The sequence below is a fragment of the Alligator mississippiensis genome, chromosome 16, assembly GCF_030867095.1.
Source record: "Alligator mississippiensis isolate rAllMis1 chromosome 16, rAllMis1, whole genome shotgun sequence".
Lineage (NCBI taxonomy): Eukaryota > Metazoa > Chordata > Crocodylia > Alligatoridae > Alligator > Alligator mississippiensis.
The window spans coordinates 3,433,087-3,450,193 of record NC_081839.1 but is presented as its reverse complement, the minus strand read 5'-3'; the positions used below and the strand labels follow the sequence as shown (position 1 = coordinate 3,450,193).

The 17,107-nt window shown below is 50.2% G+C and overlaps 1 protein-coding gene across 1 annotated transcript; it reads right to left on the bottom strand.

Annotated features, from left to right (window-relative positions):
- Positions 1 to 5,195: 5,195 nt before the first annotated feature.
- RNF126 (ring finger protein 126) lies at positions 5,196 to 16,783 on the bottom strand. Its single transcript, XM_014599659.3, has 9 exons — positions 16,676 to 16,783; positions 12,193 to 12,251; positions 10,646 to 10,709; positions 9,908 to 10,152; positions 9,106 to 9,174; positions 8,946 to 9,015; positions 7,314 to 7,407; positions 6,325 to 6,440; positions 5,196 to 6,070 (listed from the first exon to the last, which is right to left on the bottom strand). Exons 1-9 carry the CDS (start codon positions 16,748 to 16,750, stop codon positions 5,921 to 5,923), a joined length of 942 nt encoding a protein of 313 aa, XP_014455145.1. The 5' UTR covers positions 16,751 to 16,783; the 3' UTR covers positions 5,196 to 5,920.
- Between the last annotated feature and the right edge of the window lie 324 nt (positions 16,784 to 17,107).

Here is a 17,107-nt window from a genome sequence, read left to right as displayed (position 1 = left end):
TGGTCCAGGAGAGGGTAACATCTAGCAATAGAGCAAAGTCTCCAGTCACAGTCCAGTGCTCTCCCAGTTAGACGACACACAAGGAAGCCTAACTGGCAGCCTTCCCTGAGACACAGCCCAGCCTCCTTCGTGCCACAAGCTGCTGGCACGTGAATGGGGCGCTCTTAAATGTGCTGTTGACAGTCTCCGGTGCCAAGGTGGCACTGGGCCATGCCCAACACATCAAAGACTCCGCTGTAATCTGGGAAAACGAGTTGAAGAACAGCTGCCTGGTGCTAATCACTGCACTGCCCGCCCTGGCAGCACTTCCTAGGCCTGGAAGAGGCGGAAGGAGAAATCCCTGTGCCACCTCTGCTCAGAGATGGCAATTCCCAGGAGCAGCCTGGCTTGCCCGTAACCAGAAGGCAGGGCAGATATGCCCCTTTCTACACTAACCAACTAAGATGTATAGAGAGGACAAACTTTTGTCAGCCTCTGTAGCCACCCAAGCCTCCACAAATGACTGGACAGAAGCTTCCTCTGAAGAAACCGTTTGGGCGAATGAAGCAACCTGGCCGGTGAAAGACGGTGCGCCGGCTGGAACCAGAAGCAGCCCGAGCACGACAGCCGCCTACGCAGACCTCCGACAAGGCTACAACACCCCTTCCGAGCCCCAAAGTTGCAGGGTCATTTTGCAACGCCAAAAATGCACGCTGGCCTGAGCAGAAACCACCGAACTTGTTCCCTTTGTTACCAAACCAGATTTCAAACCCGTCTGCGCTCCAGAGAGAAAGCGTGTGCATTAACCCTGTTGTGGCTGATGCTAAACAGACCCGGGTCTTGCGTCACACCAGTAAGGACTAGGAGGTCTGGAGAGGCCTCCGTGATTAACCCTTCTCTCACGCTGCCATGCCGTACGTGCCTCCAGCACCTCCTTTCTAAGGATGTCCAAGTGCATAAATACCTGCATGGTACCTCCATGGAGGTAGAAAGTCCTCCTATTTTACAAGCAGGCACAGTAAGCACATAGGATCATAGAAAATTAGGGTTGGATGAGACCTCAGGAGGCAATTGAGTCCAACCCTCTGCTCAAAGCAGGACCAGCCCCAACTACATCACCCCAGCCAAGGCTATGTGTAGCCGGGTCTTAAAAACCTCCAAGGATGGAGATCCCACCACCTCCCCTGTTCCAGTGCTTTACTACCCTCATGCCTCAGAGGTTTGTCTGTGGAGGGGGAAGCAGTGCTTTTGGTCTCCCGGGCATATACTTCTTCTATCCATCTTGATCTCCACTCCACGCTTCCTCGGTAGCAAGCCTGCTAGGTGTCACAATAAGCACAGCAGACCTGCTGACAAAGCTTCTGGCTCCTCATCCGGCTAAAGCATCAAGCCACCAACCCTGATGTTCCAGTCCAAGAAAACAACCTCATCGCAGAGGCACCAACCTCTGGAAAGATCAAAGGAGCCACTGACCTACACTTGTCAGGCTGGCAAAGGCGACTGGAGAAACACGTTCCAAGGCTGTTGCTCAGGCCTGGATCCCTTTGGCTTCGCTCCATCAGACCCAGCTGCTAGAAGTCCGGACGGGGTTTTGGCAGCCGCTTGCTGCTCTCCGCATTGGGGATCTTCTCCAAAACATTTTAGCAGCTCATTTTTTTTTAAATCACAGCAGAGTTTAAGAGGCCCTGGGCAGACGCAAGGGGCAAAAAGACCCCTGCTCTTCTATCCTCCCTCAGAGAGGATTCATGTTGCAGACCTGTGCTTGGCCTTTGAGGCAAAGGCATCCTTAGACTTCCCCCACCACATAACCAAGCTAAGAGGGGCTGTCACCCTAAACGTGATGTAACCTAATGAACTAGAGGGAGTGACTGCGCTTCAAGCCAGATTTTCCTGAGCTCAGTACCCACAAGCTCGCACCAAGAACACCTGAAGCCCTGGCTGCATGCCTATACAGAAGCAGAACTCTTTGAAGAAACCTATACTTTACGATAAGGACCTGTTACCCTGATCTGATGGCAAAGAGGGGTCCGTGATCCTTTTCAAAAGCCTTAGATGCTGCCGCAGTACAGTCCATTCCTACCACGTGATGTTCAGACCCCACCTGTGCTTTCATGGTGCAGGTCTTTTATCGGCAATGACCCTGAGGTTGTCCCTTCTCAACAAGGCAGGGCTAGAATCCTTTCTCCAATGCATCTCTAACCCATCTGTGGTGCGCAAGGCACGTCGGGCATTTCCCTGGAAAATCTGGGTGAGAGGCAGGGTGAAGATGAACGTCGGAAGTGTAGAAGACACCCTCCAGAAGTGCTGCAGCAAGTTCTGGCTCTCCTGGCCCCTTACGGGCAGTCAAACACAAACAGGAACCAGGTCAAAAGTTACAAGAGCAGGAGGCAACCGAGAAGGGAGATCAGCATGCTTAAAACAATACCACTGACCCAGATGGCTTCACACGGCAAGTCGGCTTTGTGGTATGTCACCGGGACTGATGGCACGGGTGACCGATTGCTCAAGTCGCCCTGCCCTCTGCCCTGCCCTGCCATGACACAAACTGGGGCATCAACACGGGGCTGGCATCCCCATAGTCTCTGCTCCTCCTTCATTCCACAGCCCAGCTCCTTCCTGGTTGCATTCACAGCTGAGTTTCTGTGCTTGAGTCATTACAAGAAACTCCAGCGAGAGACTGCTCTGGAAGCCGAGCAGTCACGGACAACAGGGCTCATTAGACAAAGGGGCAGGGGCAGCTTTATGCAACGGGAACCAGTACGGAGGGCACAAGGAAACTCCAGCTGCGATCAAAACACAGCCCGAGAGGTTCTGTCCAAGTCAACAGAAGGGGGCACTGGAAATATACTGTGGAAATACAGGGATGGTTCAAACTGATGTTTCCAAGAATTAGAGTCAAATCCCCACTTGTCCCACCTTGGTACTTATTGGCCCAGCAGACGATAAACTGGGTGCAATGAGGACAGGAGGCAGATGGGCATTTGTTCATGATCATGAACTGCAACAGGGTTATCAAACTCCTCGAGCTCACTTTTGCCTTTACAATTGATGTCCTACAGCAGCACGTGTCAAACATACAGCTATAGGGCAGCTCTGCTCTGTGACTTACCTTATTACTCGGCCCTCCAGCTCATTCACAAATCTGGGAAAGCCTTGTAGCCCTCTCTGTTGCAGAGATAAGGATTTAACTGATGCAGACAGCTCCAATACATAAACTTGCAGACTGCCCGATCCAGGGACAGGAGCCAGTTATCACTAATCTCAGTGTGGTGTTAACTCAGACACTTTAGACAATCAATGCTATCTGCTTCACTGCTGGGTTTAGTTGCTGGGAAGGGGAAGGGAAGGGATTGACTGTAACGGAGAGGTGGGGAGCCTGGAGTCAACAAAAGGAAGGGAATGCACCAGGGACAAAAGGAGATTCCCAGAGAAAAGTGGAAAGAAAGGGAGAAAGCACTGGTCCTAACATGGACAATGTTGCTTCCCTGCTTTTTGTGGCAAGAGCCAAACAGGAGCCGAATTATAGACTGGATTCTCCCCTCGGCCTCTGTGCAAATGGGCATCACAGACCCAGGGCAATGCAGGGTCCCAGAATTCACACCCTGAACCAGTCAGAGACAGATCAGGCCTTTGACCCATTTGCCCTATACCCATAAAAAGCCTTCCCAGAAATGCTGGGTTAGTCGGGTAGATGCACAGCTCATCCAACTGCCAGGACATCCCTTGCGGAAAGAATAGGTGACAGCCCGCAGCTGGAACACGTCACCCTTATCATCCCAGCGCAGCTCCCAAAATATTTCCCTGGTCTCTTGGCTCCACCTAACGGCATCACGCAGAACTGCCGCAGGGAGCCGGCAGGTTGACAACAGCAGCAAGGGTCTACCTGGTAAAAACCTAACATGGCCCAGCACTCGTTCCTGCCCAGGGCAGGGGGTCGGACTTGATGATCCGTTCAGGTCCCTTCCGACCCTAGAAACTATGAAACACGCCACTTGGAGGAAGGGTGTCTTGCCACAAGGCCCCATCCAAGAAAAGCTTCTCTAGCAGAATTCCTGTCCTCTCTGCTTCATGCATGCACTTCTCTGCAGACCTTTAGTGCACACTGCATCACACCCCCCCACCCGGGATCCCAGCTAAGCCTCCAGGACTCCTTGGAGCCAAACTGATCAACACTGCCAGCTCTCATGAGTAAGGTCAGAGAATCCCGAGTTCTGCTTCAGAAACTCACGTCTGTCTCCTTCTTCTAAGACGCACCACTCAGCATCTAGGATTCAGAACGGATTCCCTACCTGGATCCCTTCTTTGCTTGCTCTGAGCACACCAAACACCATGCCACCTTCCAGGGGGATCCTTGGAATCTGTCGCTCACACAATCCTGAAGTTGTGTTTGTGGCGCAGCTTCCCCCTGGAAGCCCGTACACGTTGCTTTTATTCATCAGGTCGGCCCGGAAAGCCCTTACAGATGCTGTACGGGTTTCTTCACCGAAGCTTTCAAGTGACTGAAACAATCAATTGAAAGCACCCTTCCCCCAACCCGTGAGAAGGTAACTTTGAGCAAACCTGAATTCTCTTCCACCCACCACAGAGCGAATCAGCTTTTAAACAAAAATGCCACACACAAACACACACACGGTAGAAACCCCTCAGAAGAGGAATACAAAAACAGTTCTCCCCACCCCAATTAAATCTACTTAAGGAAACGGATTCACAAGCATGCCTGGAAGGTTTTAAATCAGCTGTATTTTTTTTTTTAAGTAGCTTTGATATACACATTTCTTCCCCTCCCCTCCCCCACCCCCCCAATGTCATTCATCATGTATTTTATGTATTTCATTTGATCACGATGGCATCTGTCTGGTCCTCGCTCTGATGCACTTCCAGGCCTGATGTCAGACACTCCACACGATTCCATCCGGGACGAGAAGGGCCGGATTGCGACCGGGCAGGATGGAAGGGATGAAAAAATACAAAAAGCTGCAGGCCAGAACGCTGCAAAGTTGCAGTCCCGCAGCTGACGACGATTGACAGGCTGGCAACGTGTGTATGGGGCGTTGGTCACGGAGGAACCCGGGGTTAAAGAGGCATTGGGTGCTGGCAGACGGCACACTGCCGAGGGTTCCACAGTCCCAGTGCAGACTGGATTTGCACTGGGAAAGTACAGTACTCTCAGAAGAGTTTACCCTGTATTTTTCCACAAATCATGCGTAACTTCTCAGTGAGCTGAAATGTCCATTTATTTAACAGCAGTAATAATTTAAAATTATAAAAACCCTTTCAGTGTCGAATATCAGAAGGGTGAGGTTATCGAGAGAAAAATGAAGGATCAGAGGCAGGGAAAGGGAGGAAGAGTCGGGCCTATTTCAGGACTTCACATTTTGCGGTGGCAACTAGCTAATGCCTGCCAGCCCTCCCCGCCTGGAAATCCTGGGAGCAAACCACAGTATTACACTTTCATTTCAAAGGTTTAAAACTTCCAAAGCAGAAGGGGAGGCAGGGAGGGGGGGAAAAAAAAAAAAAAAAAAAAAAGAAGAAGAGATGTGGAGAAAAAGGAATCTCAAATTCACAACCATACAAACAGCCTTCCCATCCGGAATCTCAGCACCTCAGGTTTCCATTCGGGGACCCTGGGCGGCCTTTTCACTGCAACGTTAAAGAGTCCATGCAGCGACCAGATGAGCTCCCAGCCAGAGAGTGCTTCCCCCCACCCCACACTGCAGAACTTGAGACTTCTCATCTCGGAAGAACCAGAGGCCTCTGACATATTCAGAACTCAGAAGGGGGGATTTGGGGGGTTTCTGCTTCCTCCCCTCGCGCCCCTGACCCCACCCTCACTCTGCTCTGGAGGCCCGTAGTTGCTTGTGTTGGCTAGGGAGGGAGGAAGGGCACTGGAAAGCGCACAGGGCCGGGGTAGGGGTGGATGGGGAGAGGGCTGGTTTACGATTCAAGAGTTGTTTGACGAGTTCTCATTACTTGGTGAACTGGAGGAAGAGGAGGAGGAGGACGAGGAGAAGTTCATCCCTGTGAGTCCTGGGGGGTTTGTGGCAGTGTTTTGTCCACTTAAACTTTTCCGGCACACTGGGCATGTGTCGTGCTTTGGGGATTTAAAAAAAAAAAAAAAAAAAAAAAATCAGGAAAAAGGGTTAGAAATAAAGACATGGGAACAGCACAAGCAACAGTCTAAACTGACCCCAGCTGCCTCCTTCCTCAGCGGGTCAAAAGGCTACTTGTGCTCAGGTGTCACCAGCATTACACAGGTACATTTACTCAGAACAGCGCTGCCTGGGAAACTCCTGGGTTTTATAACATCCTCCTCGGAGCAAAGTGCCCCGCTCCAGTGTAACTAACCTGTTCCAGCCAGGGGACTATACAGCCGTTGTGGAATAGGTGATTGCAAGGTAACTGCCGGACGTTTTCGCCCACTGTGTAGTCTTCTTTACATACAGGACACTCCAACCCAGAATCTGTCAGGTCACAAAGAGAGAGGATGCTAAGAACAAAAAGGCTGAAGTAGGTATCCTCTCCCCCCAGCTCAGGAACAATGCGACAGCTCCCTTCCCCAATCCAACTTTTAACACGTTCCCTTATTGTCCTCCCTTCGCTCACCTGGCTACTGCCCCTTCCACTCTCAACACTACCAGGTAGAAAGCTTTCCTCTGCCGCCCCACCACCTGGGACTCCACTTATTCCAAAAATCTCCCCACTCCTTTTGTTCCCTCCCTCAGTCTGCTGGGGTACATGGATTATGCATTATGCAAATATATGTATTTGGGTAACTCTGTCCGGCATCAGGCTATGCTGAAAATGACAGCTTGAATGGTTATTCATGGCTAACATTTTTATGCAAGTCACATCACTGACAGCTATAGAGCAATCTCACACCACCACAGGCAGGCAGCTGCCTGGCATTTTTACTCTGTTGCCTTCTAATCCTGCTACAGCCAGACAGCAAGGCCTAGCAGTGTGCCAGCAAGAGCTGGAGTACACCACTCTTACCAACAAGCTATAGCAGAGCAAAATCCCCTAAGATGGAGGATGCCCAGCAGTTTTTGAAGGCTCTGCATTTTTAAGACAGACTGTCTTGGTCTCCCGTTTGATGAATTCTCTGACATTCACCCACACCCAGCTCTTACAAAATGAGACAGGTTTATTCCCCGCTGCAAATCCATCAGTTTTACAGAGCTCTCTTTTTTTCCCCGCATGAAGAGAGCCCTGCTTCATTCTTCCTTCTGAATTCTTTAGGCCTTCGAGAAATTAGCAGGCAGAAATGAAAAGCCCAAGCAGAAGGCAAACAAAAGCTTTGCAAAGCACTCTGCTGAGGGCTGCAGGCTACATACCTACGTGTTCCTGTGTTATCTGAGTGGTGGGGAGGGCCTGGATCTTCTCCTTGTCTGCTGGAGGCGGCCCGGTATTTTCAAACTGATTTAGTAACTGCAAGAAAAAAGATGGTAGAAAGCGCAGGAACGTGAAACAGGCTTGATGGGATATGGGAATCTGCTAGAACACAGCACTGAGCCACCACCCCCTCCCCTGCAAACCTGTGTCATGGGGCAGGTCCAGGGTGGGGGGGGTGGGGAATGCACTGGTGCAGTTGCACCCCCTCTATGATTCCTTCTCCACCTAAAAAGTTTAAAACCAACTGCATCGCACTGGCAGCAGCAGTGAGGGAGTCTATTGACTTGATGGTTTATTATAATCTACCCAATTCCTTCTAAACTCTTCATTCCACAAGTGTTAATGACCCTCTCTTCTTTTTCATGGCCTTTCATAGATTGTAGAGTCAGAAGGGACCACAATGGATCATGTCCGACCCCCTGCCCCTGGCAGGAAAGAGGACCAAGATCAGATGACCCCAGCCAGGTGACTATCAAGCCTCCTCCTGATGTTCTACTAATCAAACTAGTCTTTATTCTGCAAATCTGCTGCCTGTTAGATGCTCCTGGTAAAGCAGCTCTTATGTCACAGCCCGGCAGACTGTTTTTAAACTCAATCCAATAAAGTTACATTTGTTTTAGCTTTGATCTTAAAAATGCATACTATGGCTCTAGGCCCCTAGTATATGAGGAAAGCTTCTTGTTTCTTTTTACCTGGAGAAAGATGCGTGTTGTGTTATATGGGATGATGCACCATACCATCTGCACCCTCCTTCTCAAAATCCTAGATCCGCCCCTGCCTACATCTAACTGCTGCCTAACTCCTGGTGTTTCACAGGTTAAATTCCACATCCATCACAATGGATACGGGTGATTTTGTAGCACTGCGTGGAGGGATAAAGGTTCCCTTGTGTTCTCAGCCCAGCAGCTGGCAACTCTCAACATGAGGTTCAACATGCATGCTGTCACATCGGGGTTATAAAACTGTGTGGCATTCCGACTCTGCTCGCTGCAGCAAATTCCACAGGCTGAACCCACACTACAGGGCAAGTTTTCTCAGGATGTTTTTGTCACTTTTCTAATGAGTACCTGGGTTAAAAACCACTGTATGCATGTGAGGGGTACAGTCAGAAGTGGCCCCTCTACCCCGCTAAATCACAAATAGCTATACAAACAGGTCAGCTGCATCAGGCAGGTAAACAGTCCTGACTTTCAGCCCAAGCCGAGCTCAGACTGAAACATGCCTCTGATCATGCTCTTCTTTCTACATGTTCTCAAACAGATTGTTTCCTAAAGGACAGGTATCAAAAAACCTCAGTGGCAGCAGATGTCACAGAGATGCCTCCTGCCAATACATTTCAGTAGGATGGATCAAGAAACAAGTGGCATTACCACCACAGGCAAGGCAGTGTTAACCAAACTCCCTAGGAAAACATCTTTTTATGTTGGTGGCTGAGGGTTGGAGAATTGGATTCTCACTCTCCACCAGCCAAGACAGCTGTCAACTCATGTACACTCTTAGAACAGGGCTCTGATCCAGTACAAACCACTGCACACATCTCCCCAGCAGCACGAGAAAGGAGGGGCCAGCTTTACCTGTGTAATAATTGCATCCAAGCCATTAGCACCCCAGGCATAGTCCATTGGATTCGAATGCAAGACTCCCCTTCAAGAAGAAAAGCAACAGGATATTAGTTTCCGCCATGGCTGTAAGCCAGAACACCCTCAAAAAGAGCAGCTTGTCTCTCCAACTCACCAAGGACCTATTCCTAGGTTCGGTATGGTAGTAGGTGCAATAATTCCATTCACCAACTGCTGTATAATTCTGAAAGACAACAATATTAAACACCACATAAGAACTAGAATACATCAAACCACCCTGAGATATATGTATAGTAGCTAGAAAGATATCTGGCCTTAGTTGGGGCAAAACGGAGGGTAAGACTAGTGATTAGTTCTTCCTGTGGCACGAATTTGGAGGATTTTATCTGGAGAGGGACTCTTTCTGATGTGAAGGCAGGAAGGAGCCTCTGGGGCATACTCAGAGAAAAGTCTCTAGCACTTATTCTCTAGACTGATGACAGCAGCATTTCCAGCTGCCGATTGCAAAGCACATTGGGCCAGCAATGCCCAGGAGAAATCCAGCAGTAGCAGGAAAGTTTCATGTCACTCTCCTTCCAAGGAACATAACGGACTATATTCTTAAAGAAAAGAAACAGGACACATGAATGGCTGCTTGGCCAGACAGCTCCTGAGGGTAAAATCTCCCAGGCATAGTCTTTTCCTTGGAAGGGAGAAACTGCAGGTTTAAGTACTGCAGAGCTCATGAAAATGAAGCTGAGCTAATCAGTTTGATTCAAGATCAAAGCCAAATTAAGGGTTCTAATCCTGGATGAAATCTCCCGTTCCAGAAGTAGCAGTTTCAATAAGATGAAGTCAGGCATCTACGTAGGCTAATCAAGCCCGACAGGCCTATTTAAAAACAGTCTTTAGGAACAGAATCTTCCTTACAGAGAGATAAAACATCACTGAGCAGGGCACTGTGAAGCTGTTCTCACCCTTCTAGCGTGGGAACTCCTTCATGCCTGCCAGCGGCACGCCGTGCGGTGAGACGGGCTCGGGGCTGCCGGGCCCCATATCGGTGCCGAGATTGGTGCTCCCTCTCCCGCCGGTTCTCCGTATCCCTGTTGTCTTCAGATTGCACATTGGACCCAAAAGCAGGAAACTCAAAGCTGTCATCGAAAATCCCAAAGGCAAATTGGCCATACCCCTGTGGCAAGGTGAATAAGTGCTGATCCACATTCTGTAGGGAAAACATGCAAGAAGGCAGGCTGGTTACAAAGAGGGGGCTTAAGCTTTTTCTTCTCTTACTGATACCGAGGTTCCCATAAAGGCCTCCGAAGAGAGCAGCCCACTCTCTGCTGATACCAACCAGCGTCAAGATGCAGCAGATGGGCTTAGGCTGAGAAGCAACTCCATGGTGAATAAATAGCACAGGCCAAAATTAAGCACAGCAATAGGAACCAACAATGTGTGATTGCTGCAGCTAACTGCTGACTTCTTAATTGCAACCACTGCACCAAAACACCCTGGCAAACAGTTCGATATACAACAGCACAGCCCCTCCTAACAATGACTGGGTATGTGGGCCAGAAGCACTAAAAAAGGAACCTGCTGACAACAACGCCATATTACAAGCATCTACACAGTGGCACTTTTGATGATACTAGCCCCAAACGTTGGGCAGAGTCCAAGGGGTACAGACCCGGAGGGGCCGTGAAACAGCTATCGCTCACCTCGAACGGATGCCTGCTCTGATCGCTGGTCGCTGTGGAAGAGCTGGACCCATTGTCAGCATTCCTGAGAAGAGCAAACAGTATCGGTTAGCTTCAGAAATACCAGCCTGCTGGAACAGGTGATGGGGAAAGGCTTTTTCAAGGGAGGGAGGCAAGGAATGCGGCCTCAGCAAGGAGAACAGACAGACGGCCAGCATAGCAGGTCACCATCATGGGGATTTATGTTCTCATCAGCTGTTGTTCTCCACCGTAACTGCACACATTATGGTATAAAGCATTTTTATTGCAGTCCCTTCTTCCTATGTTTAGACCCCCCTGCCCCCCTCAGGCACATCTTCCCACTTTAGCTGCACAGCAGCAACTTTGCTGGTGAAAACCATCTGTAACACAGCACCTAAAGATTCACCACTACCTGCCATGCCCTTCTGCAATGCAGCTCAGTCCCCTGGAGCACCTGGAAAGCTTTAAGCGAGCACTACGTATCTACGTATTATAATTCAAAGTATGGCTTAACGCTGCCGTCATAAGCCAGCCCACTGAAACAAATCCCCTTGTCTGTCTTGCAAAGTCACGTGACTAGGGGATGAACCCTGATCAATAATTGAAAAAGAACCATTAGCATCACTTGGCTGTGTGCTTGCAAAGAGCTGTAGGAACATCCTTCGGTCCTCATTCCCCACGCCTGCACTAGCTTATCGTTATTTAATAACAGAGCAAATGATGGTGCAGAGACCAAGTCAGATCAAGCCACTGACACTGCTAGGATTGATATGCAGACTCAAGATTAGGCTATCAGACCTATGCTGCCTTTTAGTGGAGATGGGCTGTTCTATAGCATTGGAAAACCAGCTGCCTTACATTACAGGAATAGCTAATTACTCTACTGATGTGAGCAAAGTCTTGCTTATACGTCAAAGAACAAAAGAGCTTCTGACGTGCGGCTGCCTTTCAGAGCTGCTCTCTCTGCAAGTCAGCACTCAAACATCTTACGTGTAACCAGGTACCAACCTGCCTCTGACTCCATTACAGTGCCGTGAAGATGCACTGGGTTGTATGGAAAGTATTTTTACCTAGAAAAAAAACATGTTGCCTTGTCCTCGCATACTACAACTATGTCTGCATCTTTGCTTTTTAAGAGCATACACTGCACCACAACACCCAGTGGTAAGAATGCCTCTCCTACTTGCTAACCCCTACAGACAGTGTAACTGCTGTAGGAGATTCCCCATGCTGTAGAGCCGGAATCAGTTTCTCCCACCTCCTTAGCGTGAACAAGTTGAGTTTACTAGCCAAGAGACCATGCCTCATGCCACGATGGTTGGGAAACAGGGCCAGCTTACGCATGGATGTAAATTCTGCGAGTTCAGTCTGATACAGCCTTAATGGTACGAGCGGATGGGCCCCCAAAGTTTTCACCAAAAGCCGAATGCTGGTAGGAGCCACCAAAGTAGTAGCTACGGGATACGAAACCCGAGCACAGGATATGGAAACAGAACAGAAGAGCCTCAAGTTTGCACTAGTGGCAGCTTTCAAAAGCAGTGTGTTACCTTGGCTCCTCAGGAAGTTCTTCAATAAAACCAGACTCACACCTCGGGCAAATGTAGTCCTATAGAAAAGAAAAACCACATGAGAAAGGCGGATGCTATGAAACCCTAGAAACAGTACCAGCCATCAGACAGGATGAAGAGAACCCCCCGCGGATGCTACAGCTAGCCAAAGGCTCAGGGCACAGGCACCCGGCAGGGCCGAGCACACAGCGCACTAAGAGCCAAAGCCACGAGGTGCTTCACACATCCCAGCCTCCACCGTGCTTTAAATCCCCAAGAAATCTGCTGGTTTGAACCGTTCTGACAAGAAGGAAGTAGGCAGCTTTAAGGATTAAAGAGAGTAGGACACAGGATCATAGCCCTGCGCACTGCGACCTGCAACCCCATCCACACAAAAGTGAAAGGACTAATTAAAAACCGGTCTCATCTGACTCAGATCACACCAGCAACCCACAAGAGCGGGAATGAAGGAAGTTTACTGCTCCAGAGAAAATGCCACTTGTTCCAGTTACCGCTTTCCAGCCCCTCCCTTGTAACCCTTCTCCGGACTGAGCAGGCTTAGCTAGTCTCTGAGAGAGCTTCTTCCCTAGTATCCTCGTTTGAAGACTCCCCAAATATTCACTTGGTGCTTTCTGATTGCAGGAAGTTTTGCAATTCTTACCCCTCAATAAAAACCATCCTCGAGCCCCACTTAACAGAATAAGGGGTGCCCCCTCTGCCTCTTTCCACCTGCTCAAAATGCTGCAGAGATCTGCCGCAGGCTGCTCTTCCAACCAGACGCAAAGAGGAAAACTGCTATAAAATCATAGTCGAACTGCTCTCAATTGCATGGAAGTTAGAGACCACGTGCAAGTATATAGCACAACGTGTCAAAACATTTGAAAACTACTGGCCTCTGCTTTGATCTCCCTAGCCAAGCTACTGAGCTGCTTGGAGCAGACTTTAGAAGCTGTTCAGAGAAAGGCGGTGTAACGAATGCTGACAAAGCTGCGGGCAAAGTGAAAGCAAAACCACCAGACCTCCTGGCAAAGCAGCGTGAATTTGCATTCGTTTCAAAATGGCTGGTTGGTTGGCGGGGGCAAGCTGTCAGAGTTTCCGCACATGTTAATTATAAAGTTGCCAGCACTTGGGGAGAACTACAGGGGAAAACAATTACCAATCAAGTCTGGGTTTTACACCACACAGAGGCTTCCAGGAGACGCCAGTGAATTACTGTGTACCACGCACACTAGAATTATTCCCCCCATTCCTCTATTCGTCAGGGAGACCTGCGACCATCAACTGACACTTATACCATTGAAGACTGAGCTTTTTTACACCAAAACCACAGTAGCAGGATTCCTCAGGACTGAGTTTTCTATACCCGTCTTTCTTGTTATTCCCAGACATGGCCAAGAGCTCGTATTTAATGACTCTTTCTGGAACCTGAACATACTTCCATGCCAAAAGAAACCCTATATTTAAGTACTTAAGATCACATGAAGAAATCACTTCACTTGTCACTGCCAAGCCATGACTCCAAACAGCGCACAATGCAGTGCATTTTAGGACAGAAAGTGAATTAGGTCATGCCCCACCGGACCCATACAGAATATTTAAAGGCAGGCCAGAATATTACTTAAGCAGAATCTAAGCCGGACATAGGGGCTAACAGCAGGAACTCACTTATTTGACTTTATTTAGTATTAATGTCTGCTTTAAAAATGTAGCTGCTGCATACCCATCCTTTTTCTGCTTGTGGGACTGTTCTGCCTACTAAAACAAAGATATTTTGATTAAGACCCAAGGTCCTTGATTCGCAAAGACACAAATGGTTTGGCATCACCCAGACAAAATCTGTCCTCAAGAGATGGGGGAAGAGTTTCCTGTAAGGCCCCATTTACACACCACAATGCTGGACAGACATTTGATCCTGCCCCTGCTTGCTCAGGAAGAAAATTGATACCGAGACACCACCCAGCTGCTAAGCATGGCCAAAGAGGTTAAGAGCAAAAAAATGCTGCTTCCTCGTCCACACAAAGCTCTCGAGATCTGCCACAACCCAACGACCGGTCCTACACAATTTCTGCAATCGTCTGCATTGCAGAACGGTCCCTGCTTCGCTCCAGGCCCTGCGCGGGGTTGGCGCACGCGCACAAAATCAGATCCGTTGCTTTGCTCTTTGGCATAATCTCCACTCAGCTCCATTTCTGCCAGTTGCCCTACGCAGCTAAGAATTTATAAAACCAGCTTAATCCACACCCAGGAACTGCAACCCTGCTCAAGAGAAGCAAGCGGTTTATTCCTCTCGGCTTTCCTGTTAGAGGGAGGTACTTATATATATTTTTTTTGCTTACGGACAACCCTGAAAACAGCAATCAGCAAATTCTTTGGAGGCTGGAACAGTACAAGCACAAATGCCAAGTTTGCTGGCCCTCAAACTGCTAAAATCTTTCCTTTTGTAGCACACACAGTGACAGCTTCACTTGGGCAGTTTAATTTGCTGTCAGGAGGAGCAACTTCAATAATCCGGATGTTGGACGTGGCTACTTTCTCAAGCACCAGCTGAACTGAACCTGGATTTGGACCAGGTTGGGGACAGGCAACTGTTGCTTTCACCTCTGCAAGGTTTACTCCGATGCACTTGGGGTTTCACGCAGGGTACTGACCAATGCATCAGAACGGATTTCCAGTGGCAACATAAAGGCTCCCTAAGCATCCTCCATCTGAAGCATGTTGAACAGGAGTGTATCATATGGTTAGCCCTCAGACGATATCTAGGTGTCGGATGTCTAAAAAAGGCTTCACTTTACCTATTACATGAAGGTAGGTACCTCCAAGGTGAAAGAGTAGGCAGATGTGGCAGTACTTGAGCTGGGATCTGGCCACAAAAGTTGTTTTTCAAACTTCTGCAAGAGCTCCAGCATCTCAGAAGCGGCCCTTCCAGTAGCACAGAAACCGACAAGCCACGCGGGGCCACCGGGTTCGGCAATGACTCACCACCATCTTCCACAACGTGCTAAATTTCCCTGAAGTCATCCAGTCAAGTAACAACTAATCTTTCCCTCGGTCAGCTCATGAATTACCAACCAGAAGAGGTTAAAAAAACAGAAAAACCCACACGCTTCAAACAGTCTCACTTCTTATTTTAATCTAGTCCTTGGGTAGAAATACCAAGACCGTCCTTGAACAGGGAGCTGCAAGAGCCTGAGAAGCCGCTGATTTAAAAGCTTCAGTTATTTCAAAACCGTAAATTAAAATGTAACAGCAACCTCAACTCACCCCCAACGGTGGTGGCCTTAGGGCCCTGGGCAAGAGTCATTTGGGGCCCCGCAGAGCCTTAATTTTGATGCCCGATAAGCAAATCGGACACGTGCTGCAAAATCTTGGGGCCGCCTAAAGCATGCAGGGCCCTTCAAGGTTTAATTTTGATGACCTATAAGCAAGTCTGACACGTGTCACAAAATTTTGGGCCTGCCTAAAGCGTGGGGGGGCCCTCAGAGGCTTGATTTTGATGACCTATAAGCAAGTTGCAAAACTTTGCCCCCCCCCCTGAACTGCAAGCGGGGGGGGGGGGGGGGGGGCTTAGAGGCTTCATTTTGATGACCTATAAGCAAATTGAGCATTTTTTGCAAAATTTTGAGGGTGCCTAAAGTGTAGGGAGGGCCTTCAAGGTTTAATTTTGATGACCTATAAGCAAGTCTGACCTGTGTCACAAAATTTTGGGCCTGCCTAAAGTGTGGGGGGGCCCTTAGAGGCTTAATGTTAATGGCCTATAAACAAGTTGCAAAACTTTGCCCCCCCCTAAACTGTGGGGGGGGGGCCTTAGAGGCTTGATTTTGATTACCGATAAGCAAGTTGGGCATTTCTTGCAAAATTTTGGGGGCTCCTAAAGCGTAGCGGGGCCCTTCCAGGTTTAATGTTGATGACCCATAAGCAAGTCTGACATTATTTTGCAAAAGTTGGGGGCTTCCTAAAGCACGGGCGGGCTCTTAGAGGCTTAATGTTAATGACTTATAAGTTGGATATTCGTTGCCACGTTTCGGGGAGGACGCCGCTGCCCCGAAACGAAACGAATCCCGCCGTCTCGGGCCGCCCGTCGAGGCGAACCCCGGCACCTCCGCAGCCCGGATCTGTCCCAAACCACCCGCTCCCCCGGCCCCCATCTCCTCAAAACCAGTCGTTCCCGCGACACGGCCCCTCTCCTTCCCCCGGGGCCGGCGGGCCCTCCCAGGAAGCAGGCCGGGACGGGGTGATTTGGGGGGGCCGTTATACCGCTCCCCCCCTCCTTGAAGTGTCAAATCTGTTTTCACCGGGGAAGAAACCGCCGCCCGTGCCGGGCCGGGCCCACGTGTCCGCCCGCCCGCGCCCCCCGCCAGGCCAGGCCGGGCCGGCCCCGCCAGGCCGCCCCCCGCAGCCCCGCGCCGGGCCCCGCCGCCTCCAGACCGCCGGCCGCAGCCGCCCCGCCCCACCCGGGCCCGGCCCGGCCCCGGGCCGCGCTCACCGGCAGGCGCGGGGCGATCTCGGCCGAGCAGCAGTGGCAGAAATAGCGCCCCGGCTGCGGGGAAGCCTCCGCCATCTTGCCCCCTCCTCCCCCCTTCGCTCCGCCCCGCCCCGCGACGCGACGCACGGCCTAGCGACGGCGGCCGCGCGGGGACATAAGGGCTCGCGGGGCGGAGGGGCTACGGAGAGGGGGCGGGGCTTGGTGGGGGAGTCTGAGTTGGGGAAAGAAGTGAGTCTCAATGGGGAGGCGGGTGACCCCACCTTCAGGAGGGGCGATGAGTCTCAACCGGGAAAGGTGGAGGGCAGGGAGGATCCTCAACTGGGGGGAGAGAGGGTATCTTCAACCAGGGAGCGGCATCCTCAACTGGGGAAGAGGCAGTGACTCTCAATGGGGCTGAGAAAGGGGGGAGTGACCCTGCTTTGAGAAGGGGCG

Excerpts from the sequence above, each read along its gene's own strand:
- RNF126 (XM_014599659.3), bottom strand. The coding sequence starts at position 16,750 with ATGGCGGAGGCTTCCCCGCAGCCGGGGCGCTATTTCTGCCACTGCTGC. Across the intron at positions 10,710-12,192 it reads GAACTTCCTGAGGAGCCAAG|GAATGCTGACAATGGGTCCA; the intron begins GTAACACACTGC and ends TGCTCTTCTCAG. Across the intron at positions 10,153-10,645 it reads AGAGCAGGCATCCGTTCGAG|AATGTGGATCAGCACTTATT; the intron begins GTGAGCGATAGC and ends TTTTCCCTACAG.